The sequence below is a fragment of the Echeneis naucrates genome, chromosome 6 (genome assembly GCF_900963305.1).
Source record: "Echeneis naucrates chromosome 6, fEcheNa1.1, whole genome shotgun sequence".
NCBI classification, from domain to species: domain Eukaryota; kingdom Metazoa; phylum Chordata; class Actinopteri; order Carangiformes; family Echeneidae; genus Echeneis; species Echeneis naucrates.
The window spans coordinates 17,890,150-17,907,265 of NC_042516.1; the positions used below are offsets into that span (position 1 = coordinate 17,890,150).

General features: G+C 43.0%; 1 protein-coding gene across 3 annotated transcripts in view; it reads right to left on the reverse strand.

The window, feature by feature from the left end:
• Window positions 1–17,116, reverse strand: part of cadm4 (cell adhesion molecule 4) — a 134,407-nt gene that overhangs the window by 16,065 nt on the left and 101,226 nt on the right. For all 3 annotated transcript variants that reach the window (XM_029505286.1, XM_029505287.1, XM_029505284.1), the window contains exons 2-4: window positions 11,001–11,147; window positions 4,121–4,408; window positions 1,432–1,593 (exon numbers count right to left, since the gene is read on the reverse strand). In XM_029505286.1, the coding sequence (XP_029361146.1) occupies window positions 1,432–1,593; window positions 4,121–4,408; window positions 11,001–11,147 (597 nt within the window). The remainder of the gene's footprint in view (window positions 1–1,431; window positions 1,594–4,120; window positions 4,409–11,000; window positions 11,148–17,116) is intronic.

Consider the following 17,116-nt stretch of genomic DNA (forward strand, 5'->3'; position numbering starts at 1 on the left):
CCGCTGCAGAGGTAGCGTCACCAATCACATCGCCAAATAATTGCACAGGCGGGCGAAATGTTTGACCAATTCAAAATTATTGATAAGCCATCAGAGAGAAATCATGCTGACCCGACAGTAATACTGATGTGGGAGCACAAATAGAGTAAATGAATCTTGGCTGACTTGTTGAGCAGCGTCACAGTCACACTGGTGGACTAAAACAATTGTATGCACTTTTAGCATCTGTTGGGTGGATGTGAGTGGTAGAGGGAGTGAAAACAAAGAACTAAAATCTACACTCACCCATTTTTATTTTATATTTTACATAAGGGATTTGAAAACACAACAATATAAATAAATAGCATCATTTGAGAGTAACTCCACAGACGAATTCTCTGTTTGATAAAAAAAAAAAAAAAAAAAATCTAACTACAGAAATGTCAAAACTACAGAGAAGGAGGCCAATTTTAAATTTTTGATAAGATTAGGTCCAAAGAATGATTTTAACTTTAATAGATATTTACAGAGGACTTTTAGACTTTAAGAAATTAGGCTTGTCTGGCATTTAAGCATTAATCCCAATTAATCATCTGCAAATGTAAAAAATATTGAGATTCAAGCTTAAAAAAAAAAAAAAAAATCTTTTTGAGCCCTTGTGGATTTTAGGCTTAAGCCAATTATAAATGATAGAATCTATTGCAGCAACTTTTCCTGCTTTTGCCTCCCTCAAGTGGACATATGTTCAGTGCATACTAACTTGTACAAATAAGCAAGCAAACATCAATCAGACCGTGAAAAGTAAGGGTCAATGCGAATACTAATGTGCCTAAGGTTTTCTCAACTGGGCGAAGGCTCGCTTCTTAAACCTCAGGCCAGGACCTTACCGTCGCCACAGGCCTATTGCTCTCTGCATGACAAGATTTTTATGTATTAGGTTTTAATGAGAGCAGGTCTCATACAAGGTGGCTGTGAGTATCGAGTCTGGACTGAGAATCCTGAACTGTGTATAGATGAGAGTCACTTTAAAATTAGATGGCCACCATTTGAAAAATGAGGCCGTTACCGTCACAAATTATTGCTGCCATTAAAGTAAAACTGTAATAACCAGGACTAAGGCAACTTAAGTGACAGCAAGACAGATGGAATAATATATGTTTTTTTAAAGTGATTTTTTTGGCCATTTGCAAGCCTTCATTAATAGGACAGTTGAGGCTGACAGAGAGCAAAGGAATGAAATGCATCAAAGAGTCCAGTTGGCCAGGAGTTGAACTGCTCAGATCATTTGTGCCAATGTGGTGCCCTCAGCATTTGTCTATCTGTTCGCCTTAATGCGCGCCTTTGAACGTTATGTGTGTTCATTTCCAAGATGGCTGGAAAACACTAAAACACACTGATAAAAAAATGTCTTCACACAAACACACACACGCTGGGCCTGAGGGTGAGTCTTACAGTACACATCCAGACGGTAGTGCCGAATCCTCCTCTGTGTGCCCAGTGCTGGGTGGAATGCCTCACAGCTCAGCGCTGCCCCATTGTCTTTCCTTTCTACTGGGATCCGGATGGTGCTGGAGACGCTGAATGTCTTCCCGTTGTCCTGCTGGGACACTACACCTGGGAGAGAGACAGAGAGAACAGAGAGGGGGTGAGATAATGGGAGGGAAGAAAACGAGTGTCGCCAAGTAACAAAACAGCAGCCAAAACATGGTCGTTCTTCCTTTTTCCCCGCTGAGACATCACACCTATGGTGGGTGACTCCAGGAAGAGAGCATACTGCAGGACAGATTAAATGAGCGGAAAGAGAGGAAGAAGAAATAAGTAACTAACAATCTGGCTTTGAGGAGCAGCAGCAGGTATGCTGTAGAGGACAAAATAAGAGAGGGAGACAGAGAAGTCAAAGCAGTTTGCATCTATATTTCATGGCAATTATGAACAGCAGAACTGTTTGTTTGCAGCTGGTAAATCAGCGGAATGCTTTGTGCAAGTGAAAGAAAGCAAGACCGAGATGGAGGAGAGGGAAGGATGAAAGAGGGAATATGCATAGCCGAATTGAGGTTTTAACTGAGGCAGACATAGTGGAAGAGGGGTGTCAAAGGAACAGGGTGAGAGAAGAAAGGTAAAAGAGAGGCGGGGACTCAGAGATGGAAAGGGATGGCAGCAAAACGGGCACAATGGCGAGACGAGCTGAGACGTGAAAGAGGATGATAAGGGTGCTAAGCCTGATTCAGAATGGAATAAGGAAAAAAAAAAAGGAGGAGGAGGGACAGAAGGAAGGACGAGGAACAGCAGGGCCAAACTAACGGGACTTGACATGGTCCTGTGGTGGGAGTTTGTGCTTGTTGAGACAGAATACAACAATATTACTTATATCGCGCTGAGTTTCCAATTATTGCCAGAGAGCAAATGAAAGCAGGCCCAATTGACGCGTGAGACAGGATAGCGGTGGGTGCAGATGAGCGGGAATACGCGAGCGGTGGGAAGATAGTGTCGTAATTAAAGACTGCTGTCCTATATCTGTTGGGATCTGCCTCTAACCTCTAGTGTCACAGTTCATTTAACTCAGGGCCAAAAGAGAGGGGAGGAGAAGAGCTATGAGGAGAAGAGATTAGAGGGAAGGAGAAAAGGAGAGACAAGAAAAGACAAGGAGACAGGGAGAGGAAACAGTAACAAGATGAGGCTAGAGAGACAAAAGAGCAGCCCCGTGTCTGTCTCTTTGGCTCTTAAAGCAACCAATAAGCAAGCCAAGGAGCATCACATCTTTGTCAGCAGTGAAATACAAAAAAAATAATGGAACGGAGATCAGTTGAAAGGCAATGGAGGAAGTGAAGGGGAAGAGGAAGGACAGAGGGAGTGGAGATGAAATGATGGTGACAGGCATGTTCTGACATAGAAAAGGGGAAGCGACTGGATGAAAGAGGTGCTGAGCATCAGCCAAAAATAGAAAGTAAAAGAGACGATGGCTGACACGGAGTTTAGGAGCTTCAAAGGGCAAAAACATTGCTCAATGCACGTCCCAAAACTGGTGACGCCAGATTATCTCCGACGACTTCCCTTGGTCTGTCTGGGTTATTGGGAGGCGGTGAATATGAATTAATGAACAAGAATATTCATCAAAATAATTTGAAAAGCTAAATTAAAACAGTCGCCAAAAGCTTCAGTGGGAGCTGCTTAACAATAAAGTCTGCTAGTTTTTCTTTTTCTCTGTATGCAGCTGACTGAACAGTGTTTTTGAGGAATTCAAATCACAATGTAACTTACAGTATACACAAATGGCATAGGTTATACAGACTGAAAGCAATGGAGAGATCGGTGTCAGATGTATTATTGAGCGAAATGCCTCTTTAGCTGAGGGGAGCTGACGGAGATAGACAAGTTTTAATGAAGGAAAGATCAAGGTAACAGACTGATGGCTGCCTCACAGATTTATCAGAAGCAAAGAAGTATGGTGAGTGTAGCGGAAAACTGGACTAAGAAAATCTGCAGTCTATGTACCATCTGTGCTTTCATCCAATAGGGTACTTGTCAAATCAAGGTTATTTGAATTTAATTTCCAACAGAGCATGCAAAAAGAGATATAGAGGAAAGGAGGTGCATGTATCTGTTTGGGCAGTGAAAGATTTTGCCTCATGGACATCTCGTAAAAACAGAAATGTATTAAAATCTATCCCCAACTTATAGATCGGCTGATAGATAGAGAGTCTACACTCTTGCTGGGAATTTAAAACTTTTCTCAAAGTAATAGAGATGGAAAGTTTTTTCTGCTCAGACTTAGAAAAGTGTGTTAGATCGTTTGAAACTAGATTATTGCCTCTAAATACTGCAAAAAACACTGGATCAAAATCAAGGAAACAGGAGGAGAAGATAGATTTTGGAAGCCCTGCAGCCAAAACCTTCATTCCCTCCATCTATTTATCCATCCATCAGTCTCTACCTGCTTCCACCAAGTAATCCATCTCCCATTCCCTCTGTCAACTCATCAATCACCAATCCATTCATTCCCCCCCTTTTTTCCAACGCTCAATCTGTGATATCATTCACCCATTTCATGTCACCTGCCCTATATTACCTCATTAATTTCCTCATTTATCCCTCACTATCATCTAACCATCCATCAGTCCGTCTGTCAGCCATATCCTGGTACCTGGTATTTCCCGGCCATTACGGATCCAGCGCAGGGTGGCGGCCGGCTTGCTGCGTGGTGACATGCAGGTGAGCTCGACCTCGCCACCTTCCACAGCCTCCTCCTTCGCGTCCACCGTGGGCGTCTCCGGTGGCACCAGGACAGAGAGCGTTGCCACCTGGTGGTGCGTGGCGTCCGTGTAGAGCTGGCAGAAGTAACCGCCCTCATCGAACACGCTGACGTTGGTCAACGTGATGCGCACCAGGCGTGGCGTGAAGAGCACCATCTGGAAGCGGTCGTCCTTCAGTGCTGGAGGCAGGTGAGGATGATGGCCAGGGTGGAAGTGAGGAGAGGATGGTAGGGAAGTGGGCCAGCGTGGGTTGTGGTTGGTGAAAAATAAGGAAGTGAAGGTGCGGTGGAAGGGGGGGGGGGGGTAAGTGACAGAAAGGGCAGAACAAGCTCAGTGAGGGCCAGTTTATCAGACTGTGTACATATAATGGAATAAACATTTAAACAGCCAATAAAAACTAAACTCATATAAAAAAGAAAAGTCTCAAGAAACTATCAGAAAACAATGAGGAACATTTTGTCTCTTGGTCAGGGTGTAATTAATTCACTTTTAATTGTGCAGTGTGTCTTACATGGACACACAAAAGCTTAATCTGCAAAAGACAGTGTCATATTGCTTGGACCTATTTCAGTGGCAGACCTTTACTTACCTTAATTTGAATTTATTTATAGATGAGAAGCACCCCAGGGAGATGGTTTGTAAACTCATTTTGGTTTTGCAGGCGAGCGTTTGGTTCAAGATTAGAAATTTTACAGAAGAGAGGGCTATTAAAGCCACTTCTTCACTTTAGTTTATTGCTCTGTCTTGGGGTATTTGGTATTTTTGGTATCTTAAATCACAGGAGTAATTTCCTGTTTCTGGGCCACGTGATGGCTGGCACTGAATAATTATGCGCAAATAGTGACTGAGCAATAGTTGCTGTAAGGACTTGTGCCACTCTCTGTATGCATCATAGCCACAATTTTTCTTGTTGTTTGAGGTTCTCCAACTAACTCCATTGTAGACAACGGTAGAAGATATGGCTTTATTAGCCTCTTTTGAACGAGGACAGCAGCCTGCAATGGCCATATACTGGATCCCACATTGCAAATGCCCCCCCCCCCCCAAACAAATGTTTGATTGAAATCAGGATGGTGCAAAGCTGAACCATTCAAAGGGAAATGGAATAGGCCCTAAAAGTAGCTCAGAGCCAGTGTTGCCACTTATAAGCCAAGAAAATGCAGGATGCTGCAATTGCTCACACTTTTATTGCAGATAAAGGTAAAAGTTAGATTCAAACTGCAGATCTGAAAGTGCTTGGTATGTACGGCTCTGTAGTTGAAAGACATTGGTCATGAATTGTTGCTGCTACTTTGCATGAATAACACAACCTTTCCTTGTTATTTCACCTTTAGAATATATCACATTCTAATCATATACATATCATATTCTAATCTTTGAAAATACAGTATATCCACCTTTCTGCAATGCACATCTTTTTGTGTGCATTAATCGGCAAATACGTCAAACAAAGTACACGATGTAAGGCCTGCTTTAGTTGAGTTGTATCATATTTTCAACTAATTTCTCTGCCCACAGATAGCGTGCTCTGTATTTGCAAACAGTCCGTCTTATCTCCCACAATCTGGTAAAGTTTTCACTGCCTTCTAATTTGTGATGTCACTCCCATAGACAGCTCTGCAGAGGAAAAATTGCAAAACATGGAAGAAAAAGTGGCTGTGGCAGCACCCTGGATGATTTTCAGCTCCAGAATTGATAGTGCTGCTAAATCTAAAGCTCAGTTTGAAAAAGCAAGTTCAGAGAGAGTTTGCAAAGTCAGTCTCGATAGAGAACTCCAGGCGGCACATTGATACAACATAACAGATGTCTTGCTTCTTTCATTTCCAGCTTTGAGCGAGAGTGTTGTTCATTTTCCCAAGCACTGATTGGACTATTCTAAAGTAAAGAATGTTCATTCATTCTCTTTGTACTGCACACTTTATTCCTCTCTAAGTCCATTTCCAATCAGTGCATGTCAATTTTATTGTTCATCATAATAGGCTTGAGACATTATTGTTTTAGTTGCCGTTACTTGCTAGCTCTCGCTAACTCTTCTGAAAGTGCAATGCAAATAGAGCTGATTGTACAACCCAAATTTATATTGTGCAGTACAACTCAGTTTAATAAATTTGGTGCTGCCCTTTGAATCAATAAGAGACAAGCTAAATACTGCAATTGCGCACATGGTAAACACAGCAATTAAGACTGTGGAAAATGACCTAAGTTTGAAAACGATAAGTAGAAAGACATGGACTTTTTAAATGCCTAATGGCTTCAACAGTCCTGGACCCTGTGTGAACGGGCCACGATTGCAAACCTCTTCATGCACAAAGAAGAAAGAAAAAGACAGACAGTGGCAGGGAGGACGAGAAAATGTGAACATGCAACGATTCTTCTTTTGTTACTGAAGAAAGGGTAAAATCGATGGTGAGAAAAATGTGGATGATAACAAATAACGCTAATAACAGTCTGTGCGTGACAGTAGCTCGATGCCCATAGATTCTTACAAATACCTTTGAGACTCACTTTGTATTGAATTGACTGTGAAACCTCTCCCTCGTTCTCCATCTCTATTTTATTCTGTCCCTCTTCTCGGTCCTTTGTGTTGGCTTTGGCTCACGGAGGGAACAGCAGACAATTCCCTGATGAAACACCCAGCCATCTCCCAGGATAATTCCCCACAACACCAAGAGTACAGTATAGATATTGGCTTTGTGTTTGCATAAGAAGTCGTGCAAGAAAGCGCGTGGAGGAGGAATAAAGAATACAAGAAATGGACTAATATAGATATATACTGCGACAGCTGGGAGAAAAAAAAAAAAAAACAGGCAGAAATCCAAAAGACACTCTGAGAGAGCGGCCTGGAGCAATGGAGTTCATCCACTCTTCTTGGAAGTACACCACACTAATCTCTCCGACCAACCCCCAAAATTTCCCCCTCCATTGGATGGCAGGGAGAGCATTGTTAGAGAGCTATTCCCTCCAGATAGGTAAATCTTTTTTCCCCCTCTCTGCACTAAATGGCAACTAAATGTCAGACTTCTGTTCAAGTCCAAGTTCACCTTTATTGTGCTATCTCATTTGCATGCTGAGGAGAGTTGGCAATAGGGGGAGAAAGAGAGATATGGACCGCTGAGGGGAAACGGTCCATTTGGTTAGTTCCACAGCTCTATTATAGCTATCAGTGCCCACAATCTCATAAAACACATCCCCTGACTGGTTGCTTGCTGGCAAAACACGCAGTCTAATTCGCAGCACTTACAGCAGCGACCCCATTTGGGCAGTTAGATGTGGAATAGCCAGGCACACAAAGGCATTCGTTTGTGAGCCTGATATCTGGGCGTCAGATGGCCAATATTCTGAAATGGAGAGGCCCTACAGCAAGTGATGGAGCCTACATGGAGGTAGATAAAGCCAGACTGGGATGTAATTTATGCTCCCAGAAAATGTCCACTGACAAGGCTTTTCCATGCTTACGGGAGCCAAATTAGATTCAGGAAGCCATCTATACTTTATACGTTGCCTAACCTTTGGATCATTTCCCAGAGCTCTCTCTTCCTCTGTCACCTGGCATTCCCTGTCCTTATTCTCTATTTTCCTCTACCTTTCTCAGCCCTTTGCCCTTTGTCTCATTCTCCCCTGTTCTTTTCTTTATGCTTTCTCATTTTCTCTTTCAGTCCAGCTTTCATGCCCCATCTTCTTCCGCACTCCGATTAGGCCTCATCATTCTTTCCGAAAGGTGCAAGTCCACGTCTCGTGGGAGAGCAGACGGAGCTGCTCTGTTTAAATACTTAATAGAACTTTCTGATAGCGCTGATCTGATAGAATTAGGGGGAGAGTTGAAAGTAAGGATTCCCAAAGCAGTGACCTCAGCTATCCAATTAAAGCCACTCCTCAATTGAGGCGACTGACAAATGAAGTTAACGTGAGCAGAAGAAAAGTGTTTGAATGCTGTATCAATGAAAGCAGCTCTCTAGTCATCTAATCTTAGTATAAATTTGATTGTTCTAGGTAGGAGTGCAGGAATCTTGATTGTCCAATCAATGTAATTACAAGTCCTGGAAGCTGTAATCATCAGAAACATGAAAATGTATTAAGTGCCAACATTCACTTGTAAAAATATCCTGTTGTATGTTGGCAAACATACAGAAAATGTCTGCTTTGGAAAAATGCTTTTGTGTATTTATGCGGTGGTTAAAAATATGTTGAAGTCCACCAGTTCTTTGGGTGGAGCTTACCTTCATAACAGCTAATGAAAAAAGATTTTTGAAAATTTCTTTCTATCTACTTCTTATCCTATAAAGGTTTAAATACAAAGACTCTGGTTGTATCAGTTGCAAATTTTCCTGACATTTCTCTAAAGCCTTTCTTTCACGACTGAAGCTGAGGATACTTAAACACACCACTAACCTTTGAATCTGTCTGTCACTCTATATTCCTGAAAAATTATATATATACAGCCAGTTTAAGGCTTCTTGAAACTGACACTTATGTGATCTTGCAGCTGAGTGGTTCTTTTTCTATTGCACACATAAAAAAGAAATACTTGGAAGTATAACTTTGCAAGTGGCAGCACCGAGGCATAGTGGTTAGCACTGTTGCCTCACAAAAAATAGGTTGCCGGTTCGGTTCCTGGGCCAGTTCCAAAGACACCATGCTTGGGTTAACTGGTGACCAGTGTTGTAACTCTTAATTACTTTTTTTGCGTAATGCCTAACATAACGCATTAGTTTTGTGCGTTAAGCAATCAGTAACTTTTTTTTTTTTTTTTAATAATCTGTTATTTTAAGAATTTCTCCAGATAAGGAAAGGAAAATCCCGACTGCAGCCTGCTTTTTTTCAGACAGTAACGTACTGTGCCACCGGCTGAGGCGCAGAGCTGTGATGTGTCTGTGCCCTGCTGCTGACCTACGTTACCTGTGTGTGTGTGTGTGTGTGAGTGTTTTCAAACCCCCAGCAAGATGGCAGAGAAGAAGTGCGCACATTATTTTCAGGATAAGAACAACATAATGGTAAAATGCACACTGCATTGGTGAAAAGCTTCTGTCTAAATGGAGCTGAATCTGCTACCTGTTTACCTCAGGTTGTGTTTAAAAGTAAGAGCACTTGATGCACTTTCATAACTGCATTCGGATAAAAAAAATCAGGAGTTACCTAATCTTGTTTGGTGAGGGTGACCCCGCCCTCACCCAGAGTGAACTGGGATTGGCTCCAGCAGCCGCTGCAACCCGGAAACGGATAGGCGATAGAAGATGGATGAATGAATGCACTTTGGCTGTCTGATGTTCAACTAAATTTGGTTAAAGTCACAAAAAGCAGCAGATTGAAATTGTGAGCTAAGTGAACTAAGGAACCAAACATGAGGACTCTAAATCAAGCTGGAAAAATGTTGCACAACCTTTAATACTAGATTGCTGTTTTCTGAATAATTTTTGGTGGAACAAGGAATGTTACAGACAGAGGGGGGTAATCATTCAGATCACTGAGTAGATCTCATCTTGGGTTGTAAATGTTAAAGGAATTGAGAAGTTTGCTCGAAGCCAAGCTTCTTGAATGACGGCCAAGCATATGTACTGTCAGGGGTTTTGAAGTGTTTGGATTGGCTGCTCCGTCTGTTGAGATGATCTGAAATGATTTCTACGTTGGATGGCAGCAGACCGTTGGGTCGTGATTTGGGAAAAACAGCTAAGCTATAAAACACCATCATAACACAACGTGCCAAAAAATAAATAAATAAATAAAAAATCAGCATCTCTGTGCAGATTTGTGATGTTGCCCTGATAATAACAAACTTCCTTTTTCTTGTAGCCAACATCTGATTTGGTAGATGATTGGTTTTCATTGCTGTGTCCATGTTTCTTTTCTATTATTGTGTTTTCAATTTGTATGAAAAACACAATTGTATCACAGCCTGTTCCAGCACATTTGGGTCTCACATATTAAAGGAATATTTATTTATTTTTATTTTTTTTTTTCAATTCAAAACAGGGCATTAATTAGGTGGCTAGGTTGGGATTAGTGGGTCTCCACTAAAAAACCAAAATGATTTCATTATATTCGGCGTCTTCCCTGAACTCTAAACTGTTACAAATCATAGTTTAGCCTTAAGCTCGAGCTAATGAATTGAGGAAGTTTGTTCCAGATTTCAGGCAGGCATAAATGAGTACAGCTACATTTTAAAAAGAACACAAAATTACAATTACAGCACCCGTCACATAATTTTAAAGGCAGTGTTAAATATCCTTGATCATTGTTCCCTTGCTCAAAGGTTTCCTAGCAGTGCAAATAAAAAATTGGCAAAGGTTGCAACTTTTTGCCCTTAATTAGTTACAAAGAAACATGTAATGTTTGCTTACCCTGAGGGCCTCAATGATATTTCCCTCCATTATTATATTGGTTACAATGATAATATGCCATAAAGCAGCATTTGAAAAAAAACATGTGATAGCCAAGGCCATGCTCTAATGAGAAGCTGTAATAAGCTCTGATCTCATCACTGGGGTTAAGAGTGGATTATGCAGTGAGCTTCAAACTATGCTTTTAAAATAGTTAAAGCAGTCACACTGTTGGGGCAGAGAGTAAAACAATCTCCTAAATTAACTCTGCGGTTATCTGACTTTTTAATGTGGAATCGCTTCAAAGGAAAAGTGAGGACATTTGCAATCAGGGAAATGTAAATGTGAGTGTTGGCAGGCCATTGCTAATGTGTTTAAAAGGCTTCAAATGCCACCGAGGGCCGATGCTTCGACACAGACAGCTTTAGTTTGTCAGCAGAGACAAATGTGGACACACCTCGCGTGCCATTGAAGAAGAGAGTCTGCCTGCGGGGGTTCTGGATGACCACGATGGAGCCGTCGTAGTTCTGCAGGCGGCAGGAGATCTGGGCCGTACCTCCCTCCAAGACTGTGACATTCTCTGCCTGCACTGCCTGACAATGAGCTGAAGGAGAGAGAGAGAGAGAGATGGATGTTAATATGGCGATACAGAGGGAGGATGATGGAGAGGGAGAAAGAGAGAGAAAGGGACAAATAAGAAGAACAGATGCTGAGAAATAGAGATATTCAATTTGCACCTCACTCAAGATAAAACCTTTCAAAATAAGGCACTTAAAGCAAGTTTCATTTACTGGCTGTTCATTATCATTATAAGAAGAGAGAAACAGAGAGAGGGAGGAAGATGAAGTGATAAAGAAAATTGAGTGAGAGAGACACCAAAGGACTCAACAAGTAAAAGGGGTTCCTCGTGAACAATGTGTTCTTGTGATTATAATAGAGATGATTATAAATACTGCCATCCATCTTTTCATGTGCACAGGCACACACGTGCAAACAGCCCTCCTGCCTCTGGCGGTAACAGAATGCATCACCACACAAATTTGAATACATTATGCCTTATTAAATCACTAAGTGACCGCCAGTCCTGAATATAAACAAACAGCAACACATACACATGAATGGATACGCATAGACATTAGCCACACACAGGCAGAATCAGATCGCCGTTTGGAGTGTGGCATCGCTGCCACTTGTGTGTGCATTAATCGTCTAAACTGCAGTTTCATCGTACAAGTACGTGATCAACTCAGTGTGAAAAGATGGCCAATAAGCGGAGCAGCGAGAGCTCAGTGGCATCCTCCGATGTACTTCAGTCTTAATGCCATTTCTCATCCAGGTGCAAACCAAACCTGTTGATTACACTCCATTTTCCGGGTGTAATGGTTCTTACATTACAGGTATTTGCGAAGTGCTAAGGGGGGGAATCATGCAGCATCCTTGGCTCTTCTCAGTGATGAGCACATGACACGGACACCTTCTGGAACATTTGTCTAACGACCACTCACAAAAAATGAGGATGCAGATGCACAGAAATCTCCGTGCATTCAGAGTGACGGCAACAACACACTCAACAACTCCCAGACACCTTTCACACAGATTCTTTTAAACAAACTTGTTGAGGCCGGAAACCTGGCAGTTATTTTATTTTTTTTTTTTTTCAGACAAGGATGATGACACGCAGTAGGGAGCCCTTTTGATGTCGCTCACAGTCCAAGAGTCAGTAATAAGGAGGTTGATTATGCTCTGATTGGTGCGCCCTGTGTGTGTTGTGGGTCAGTCTATTGACACGGCTCGATTCAGTCACACCTCCCGCTGAGCACAATGGACACCAAGCTCCATTGCTTGAATTCAAATGATCCACTGAGCAATTAGTCATATAACTACAGCCAGAAGTGATATGTGCTTGCCTCGAAGAAAGTACCAGCTTGCTTTTCTCTCAGAACTTGTATTTACCAATTTGCATCCTTATTTGCATTCCCTCCATCCCTGGCAAAGTATTGGCCATAGGGAGGATTTAGAGAAAGTACGACATCAATATTGACACACAATGATGAAGCAGGCAATAAGGAGTGCCGATAAAGACGGTGGGAGTAAATATATTTCACTGCTGCATCTCGCAGTGTCTCTGAGCTCTGTAAAAACACCTTCAGAAGGCAAGAAATGTTGTGCGACAAACAGATGGTGGCTGACATCGCAAGAGTTGCTGACTTTGCCGCTTTGGGCCAAAAGTAAATGTCTGTATCTGCAGCTGATATGATCTCATATGCTCCTGTCTGCGTGTGTGCACGTACAATAGGTGGGCATGTGCACTGGGCGTGCTTATGCAGGGGATGGCATATTGCAATTAAGCTACTTTGACATCATCTGATCCCGCCAACTTCATCCAAATTTAATTCTCCCCCCGATTTTAATCTCTTTTAATGAAATACTCAAAGCCTACATATTCATCACATCAGAGGGAAGAGAGGCACAGTGGATATTGAACTGGAGAAAGAAAGAAACCATGAAGGGATACAGACAAGGGGGATCCTAATACTCCATGGAGCAGGGGAAAAAAAAAAATCTTGACAATTACTACTAATTGTAGTCATAATTGCTGCCATTCTCTACATCAATATTGTTATTCATATCGAGGGGCATCAGGGCCTGCCACTGCCATTGCAATTATTTTCCTAATGGCTATTATTACTCATCGCTGTGGCAACCGGTCTTGGCCTCCTTTGTTTTAAACAGTGTAAACTGTAAAAGTGTTGCAGTGCATTCTGACAAAGTCAGTGCAGAATCTTTGTGTGATTAGTGGCCTGTCAGGACTGAGAGGGAAAAAGACCTTCAAGCAAGAGAGCGACTACAAACAAAGAAAGCGGTGAAAAGTTTGCTGCGTCTGGGAGGTAGCCAGAGAAACTACTTAGCTGTCCATTTGCACACCCACTTATCCTGACAGCTGCCACCCCTTTCAAAAAGAACTCAGCAGCGGCAATATAGCTATGAAGTGAGAGGAAAAAAAAAAAACAACGAAAGAAAAATAAAGTATTGTTAACCGCTGTTGTGAGTGGGACGACTGTCATTCGCTATCACCTGCTGAGAGATGCCACCCAGAATGATGGGGGATGATCAATCTGGGTGAGAAGAACAGAGGCATTGGGAGAATTTGGTGGTGGGGGGGTTGCTGCTCTAACCAGGAAATGATGGCAGGGAGTTAGGAAGCAACGCTTTCAGGATAATATTGCAGCTGGCAGGGGCCGGACGAAATATACGAAAGATGACGCATATTTTTCGAATCCCACTCATAACACAGCTTGGTACAGCACTTTGGTTTGACTGTAGGTTTTATAGTCTGCCATTCATACCAAGGCCGTGAGCTTGTGCCTCGGTTCACTGGCAAAGTACAGTGCAGAGAGGGAATTGGGGGGGGGGGAGGCGGGGGGTACGATCAACCTCTGTGACAGAAGTATTAATCTGGGCCCCATTAAAATCTGCGCCCATAATAAAAAACTCCACAAGCGTTGAATTATATTAAGAGAGAATGCTCGGTGCAATCAATACTGTGGTACTGCACTGACAGCTATGATCAAAGGATAAATAAAACGGGGGACAATCATTTCTCTCTCCAGCCAACTGGGGGCAGTATTTCATAGGAGTCAATTGGTGCTTCTTTAATTTGAAATGCCGCTACCCAGCCCCCCCCCCACCCCAGGCATCCACCCCCAACTCCAGCGTCAGGTCCTGGGAAAAAAAAAGGGCCTTTATTTACTACAACTATAGAGATCCAAGAAGGGCCATCATTTCAAAATATATAAACAAATAAATAAATAATAGATGTGCAAATTCATAAGACAAGGTTGTTCAGGGGCCCGTCCTAATGGTCCCACTACGGGGCTGAGTTATAAGTCGGAGGAGACGGCGGATAGAAGGACAGAGGGAGGGGATGAAGGGAGGTGTGGAGAGTTAAAATCGGTGGATTTGAGCGGCCGCCAGGTGGACTGCTGGCTAACCCCCGGTCACGGTAAATTCTAGAAACTACCTTGGCGGTGCAGCGAGCTGAATTACCACCTTGCTGCACCTCTCTGACTTGGCCTCTCATTCCCCTTATTATTATTTTTTTTTTCCTCACTCCACATCTCCGAGTGAAGAGAGGAAACAACAGAATAAAGAGACAAGTCACAGAAGAGAGAGCTGTTTCCATTTGCCCTAAACAAGACCCCATGCATCCTTGAAGCAGTGCCGTCACTGTCTTCCTATTCATTATCTCTCATTATCTTTCAGTTGGAGGTGAGCCAAGTTCATGTGTTTTCTTTGCATGCTGGTCACGGGTGTACGAGGGAATCAATACAGGAGGCTACAACGCACAACCCCTTATGTTATTACTGTTTTCATTAAAACAATAACAGCGGCTCGTAGGTTTCACTCTTCTGGGGTCATCTGCTGGCGACTTTTCAAACTCTTCCCATCTGGATGTACACGTTTTCCGTCGTCCCCAGAGTCTGCAAGATGAGCAGTATTTCCATGGCATGTATGCAAATGAACTTTATGATATTTTGTGTGTACGCGCACGCTAAAATTCGCTCCAGGTTAATCGGAGTTTTGCACTGTACTGATTCTAAGAAATAGCTGACTTTGAGGTTCTTCTCCTCCACGCCTCCCCTCTGCAGACCTTCAGTCCCCCCCGCCTCACCCACCCCTTTTCTTCCTCGTCTAAAATTATCACTCCATCTCTCTCGGGGAGCTACAGCTATGCCAATCAAATCCAGCGCAAAGAAAAAATGCTCCCTCTATAAATAATACATAATCCTTTACAAATCTCGCTTTCGTTGGTCTCATTACCTTCGTTCTGTCACTTTCTCCTGTCCTCTTTTTCTTTCCTCTCCTCCACTCAGGCTTTCTTCTATTTTTTTGCATGTCCCGTACCCCCCTACCTCCTTCATTTCCACTTAGTCCATAACCCATAATTCTTCCCTCCCAATGCCTTCATGTCTAATCTCATTCTCACCATCTCTCTCCTTCTCTTTTTATTTAAACCCGCAGTCTCTCCATACCTCGCCAGCCCACCTTTCGCCCGATCTAATCCTTGATTCCCCCTCCTTTCATCTGTCCCCTCCCCCTTTTTCCTGTCCCCTTCCTTGTTCTCTTTACGCTTATCTTTTATTGCATCGTTCATCATGCATCTTCCTCATCACAGCTGTCCTAAAGATCCCCTCTTTTCCCTCCTCTTCTCAGAGGCCTCAGGAGAATTGTTAGAACTCTCTAACTGTCACCGCTCGCCGTCTCTTTGCTGCTGTCCCTCCTTCCTCCTCTTTCTTGGTGTCGTCTTTTTTTTTTTTTCTCAGCCCTTTGCAATAGTTTCCTTCCAAGCTGCAATATGCTCTCATTCCCCCTTGCAATCTCTGCCTCATTCTTCCTCTTTTTGTGACTCAGTGGGAATCTTTTCCTGCCTCTCTGCTGGTCCTATCTCCCCACTCTCCTTCGCTAAATGTGATTTGTTCTGCAGCTCAAGTCTGCAGCATAATCACGCTGTTTTTATAGTGTGCTGGAAAAGCGGAGGAGAGGGCGCCAAGGAAAGACAGGGAAAAAAGGAAGAGGGATGAATGGGAAAAGAGGACAAAACAAATGAGTGGAGTGGGGACTCATTTCTTTCTCCTTCTTTCATCTTCTCTACTTTTGCTTCAATTAATTGCCTGTCACAAAGCTCAGCCCACTTTTCACTTTCTACCCCTCTCTTGTTCCCTCTCACCCTCTCTTTCCGTTTTACTTAATCTCTCCCTCACTCTCTCTCTTTCTGGCAGGAACTTCAGACCTTCACTCATCAAAGTCTCTCTCTCTCTCTCTCTCTCTCTCTCCGTCTGTCTCTCTCCCTCCATCACCCACTGGTGTACTGAGTACTGTTAATCAGGAAAATCGCTGTAAAATTGTTCCTTTTCACTCTTGACCTTGCATTAGAAACATGAACTTTCATTTATTTACATATTTCACTCGCTGTTCTGCAGCTCTCTTTGCTCCCCAGTCATGCTGTCTCCATCCTCAGCTTGGAAATCTGTTGTTTTCCTCCTCTCGTGTACCTCCTTGTGCATCTCTCGTTTTGACCTTCACATCTTTATGTCTCCCCAGCCCCTCGGTGTATTTCAATCACCTAACCCCCTGTCTTGCTCCATCCCCTCTTCTTCCCCGCTGCACTGCATTCTCCCTGAGCGCATTCCTCTCATCTGGTCCACTCATCCCATTACTCTTTCTGCTCTCTTACTCACCTCATCTTACCCTTCACCAACCACCATGTTCTTTTCTTTTTTCCTTCCTCCTCTCTTTGCCCCCTTTATCTGACGGCCAAAGCTGGTTAGCTCTATCTACTGTTCAGCATTTTATGGCCCGGGTTTGTCACAGCCTTAACAACCCTGCAACAATGGCCGCCACACACACCCCAACAGCGGCTTAAAGGAAATTTACAGGGCTATTACGCGACGGCTACCACACTGGAGATTCACCACAGCCAAAAGCACTGGTCTTAACATCCCTTCAAAATCCACCACATGGCAGACTTCCCTTTTTTGTGTATCTCCTCCACACTTTGTGTATGTTAGGAAG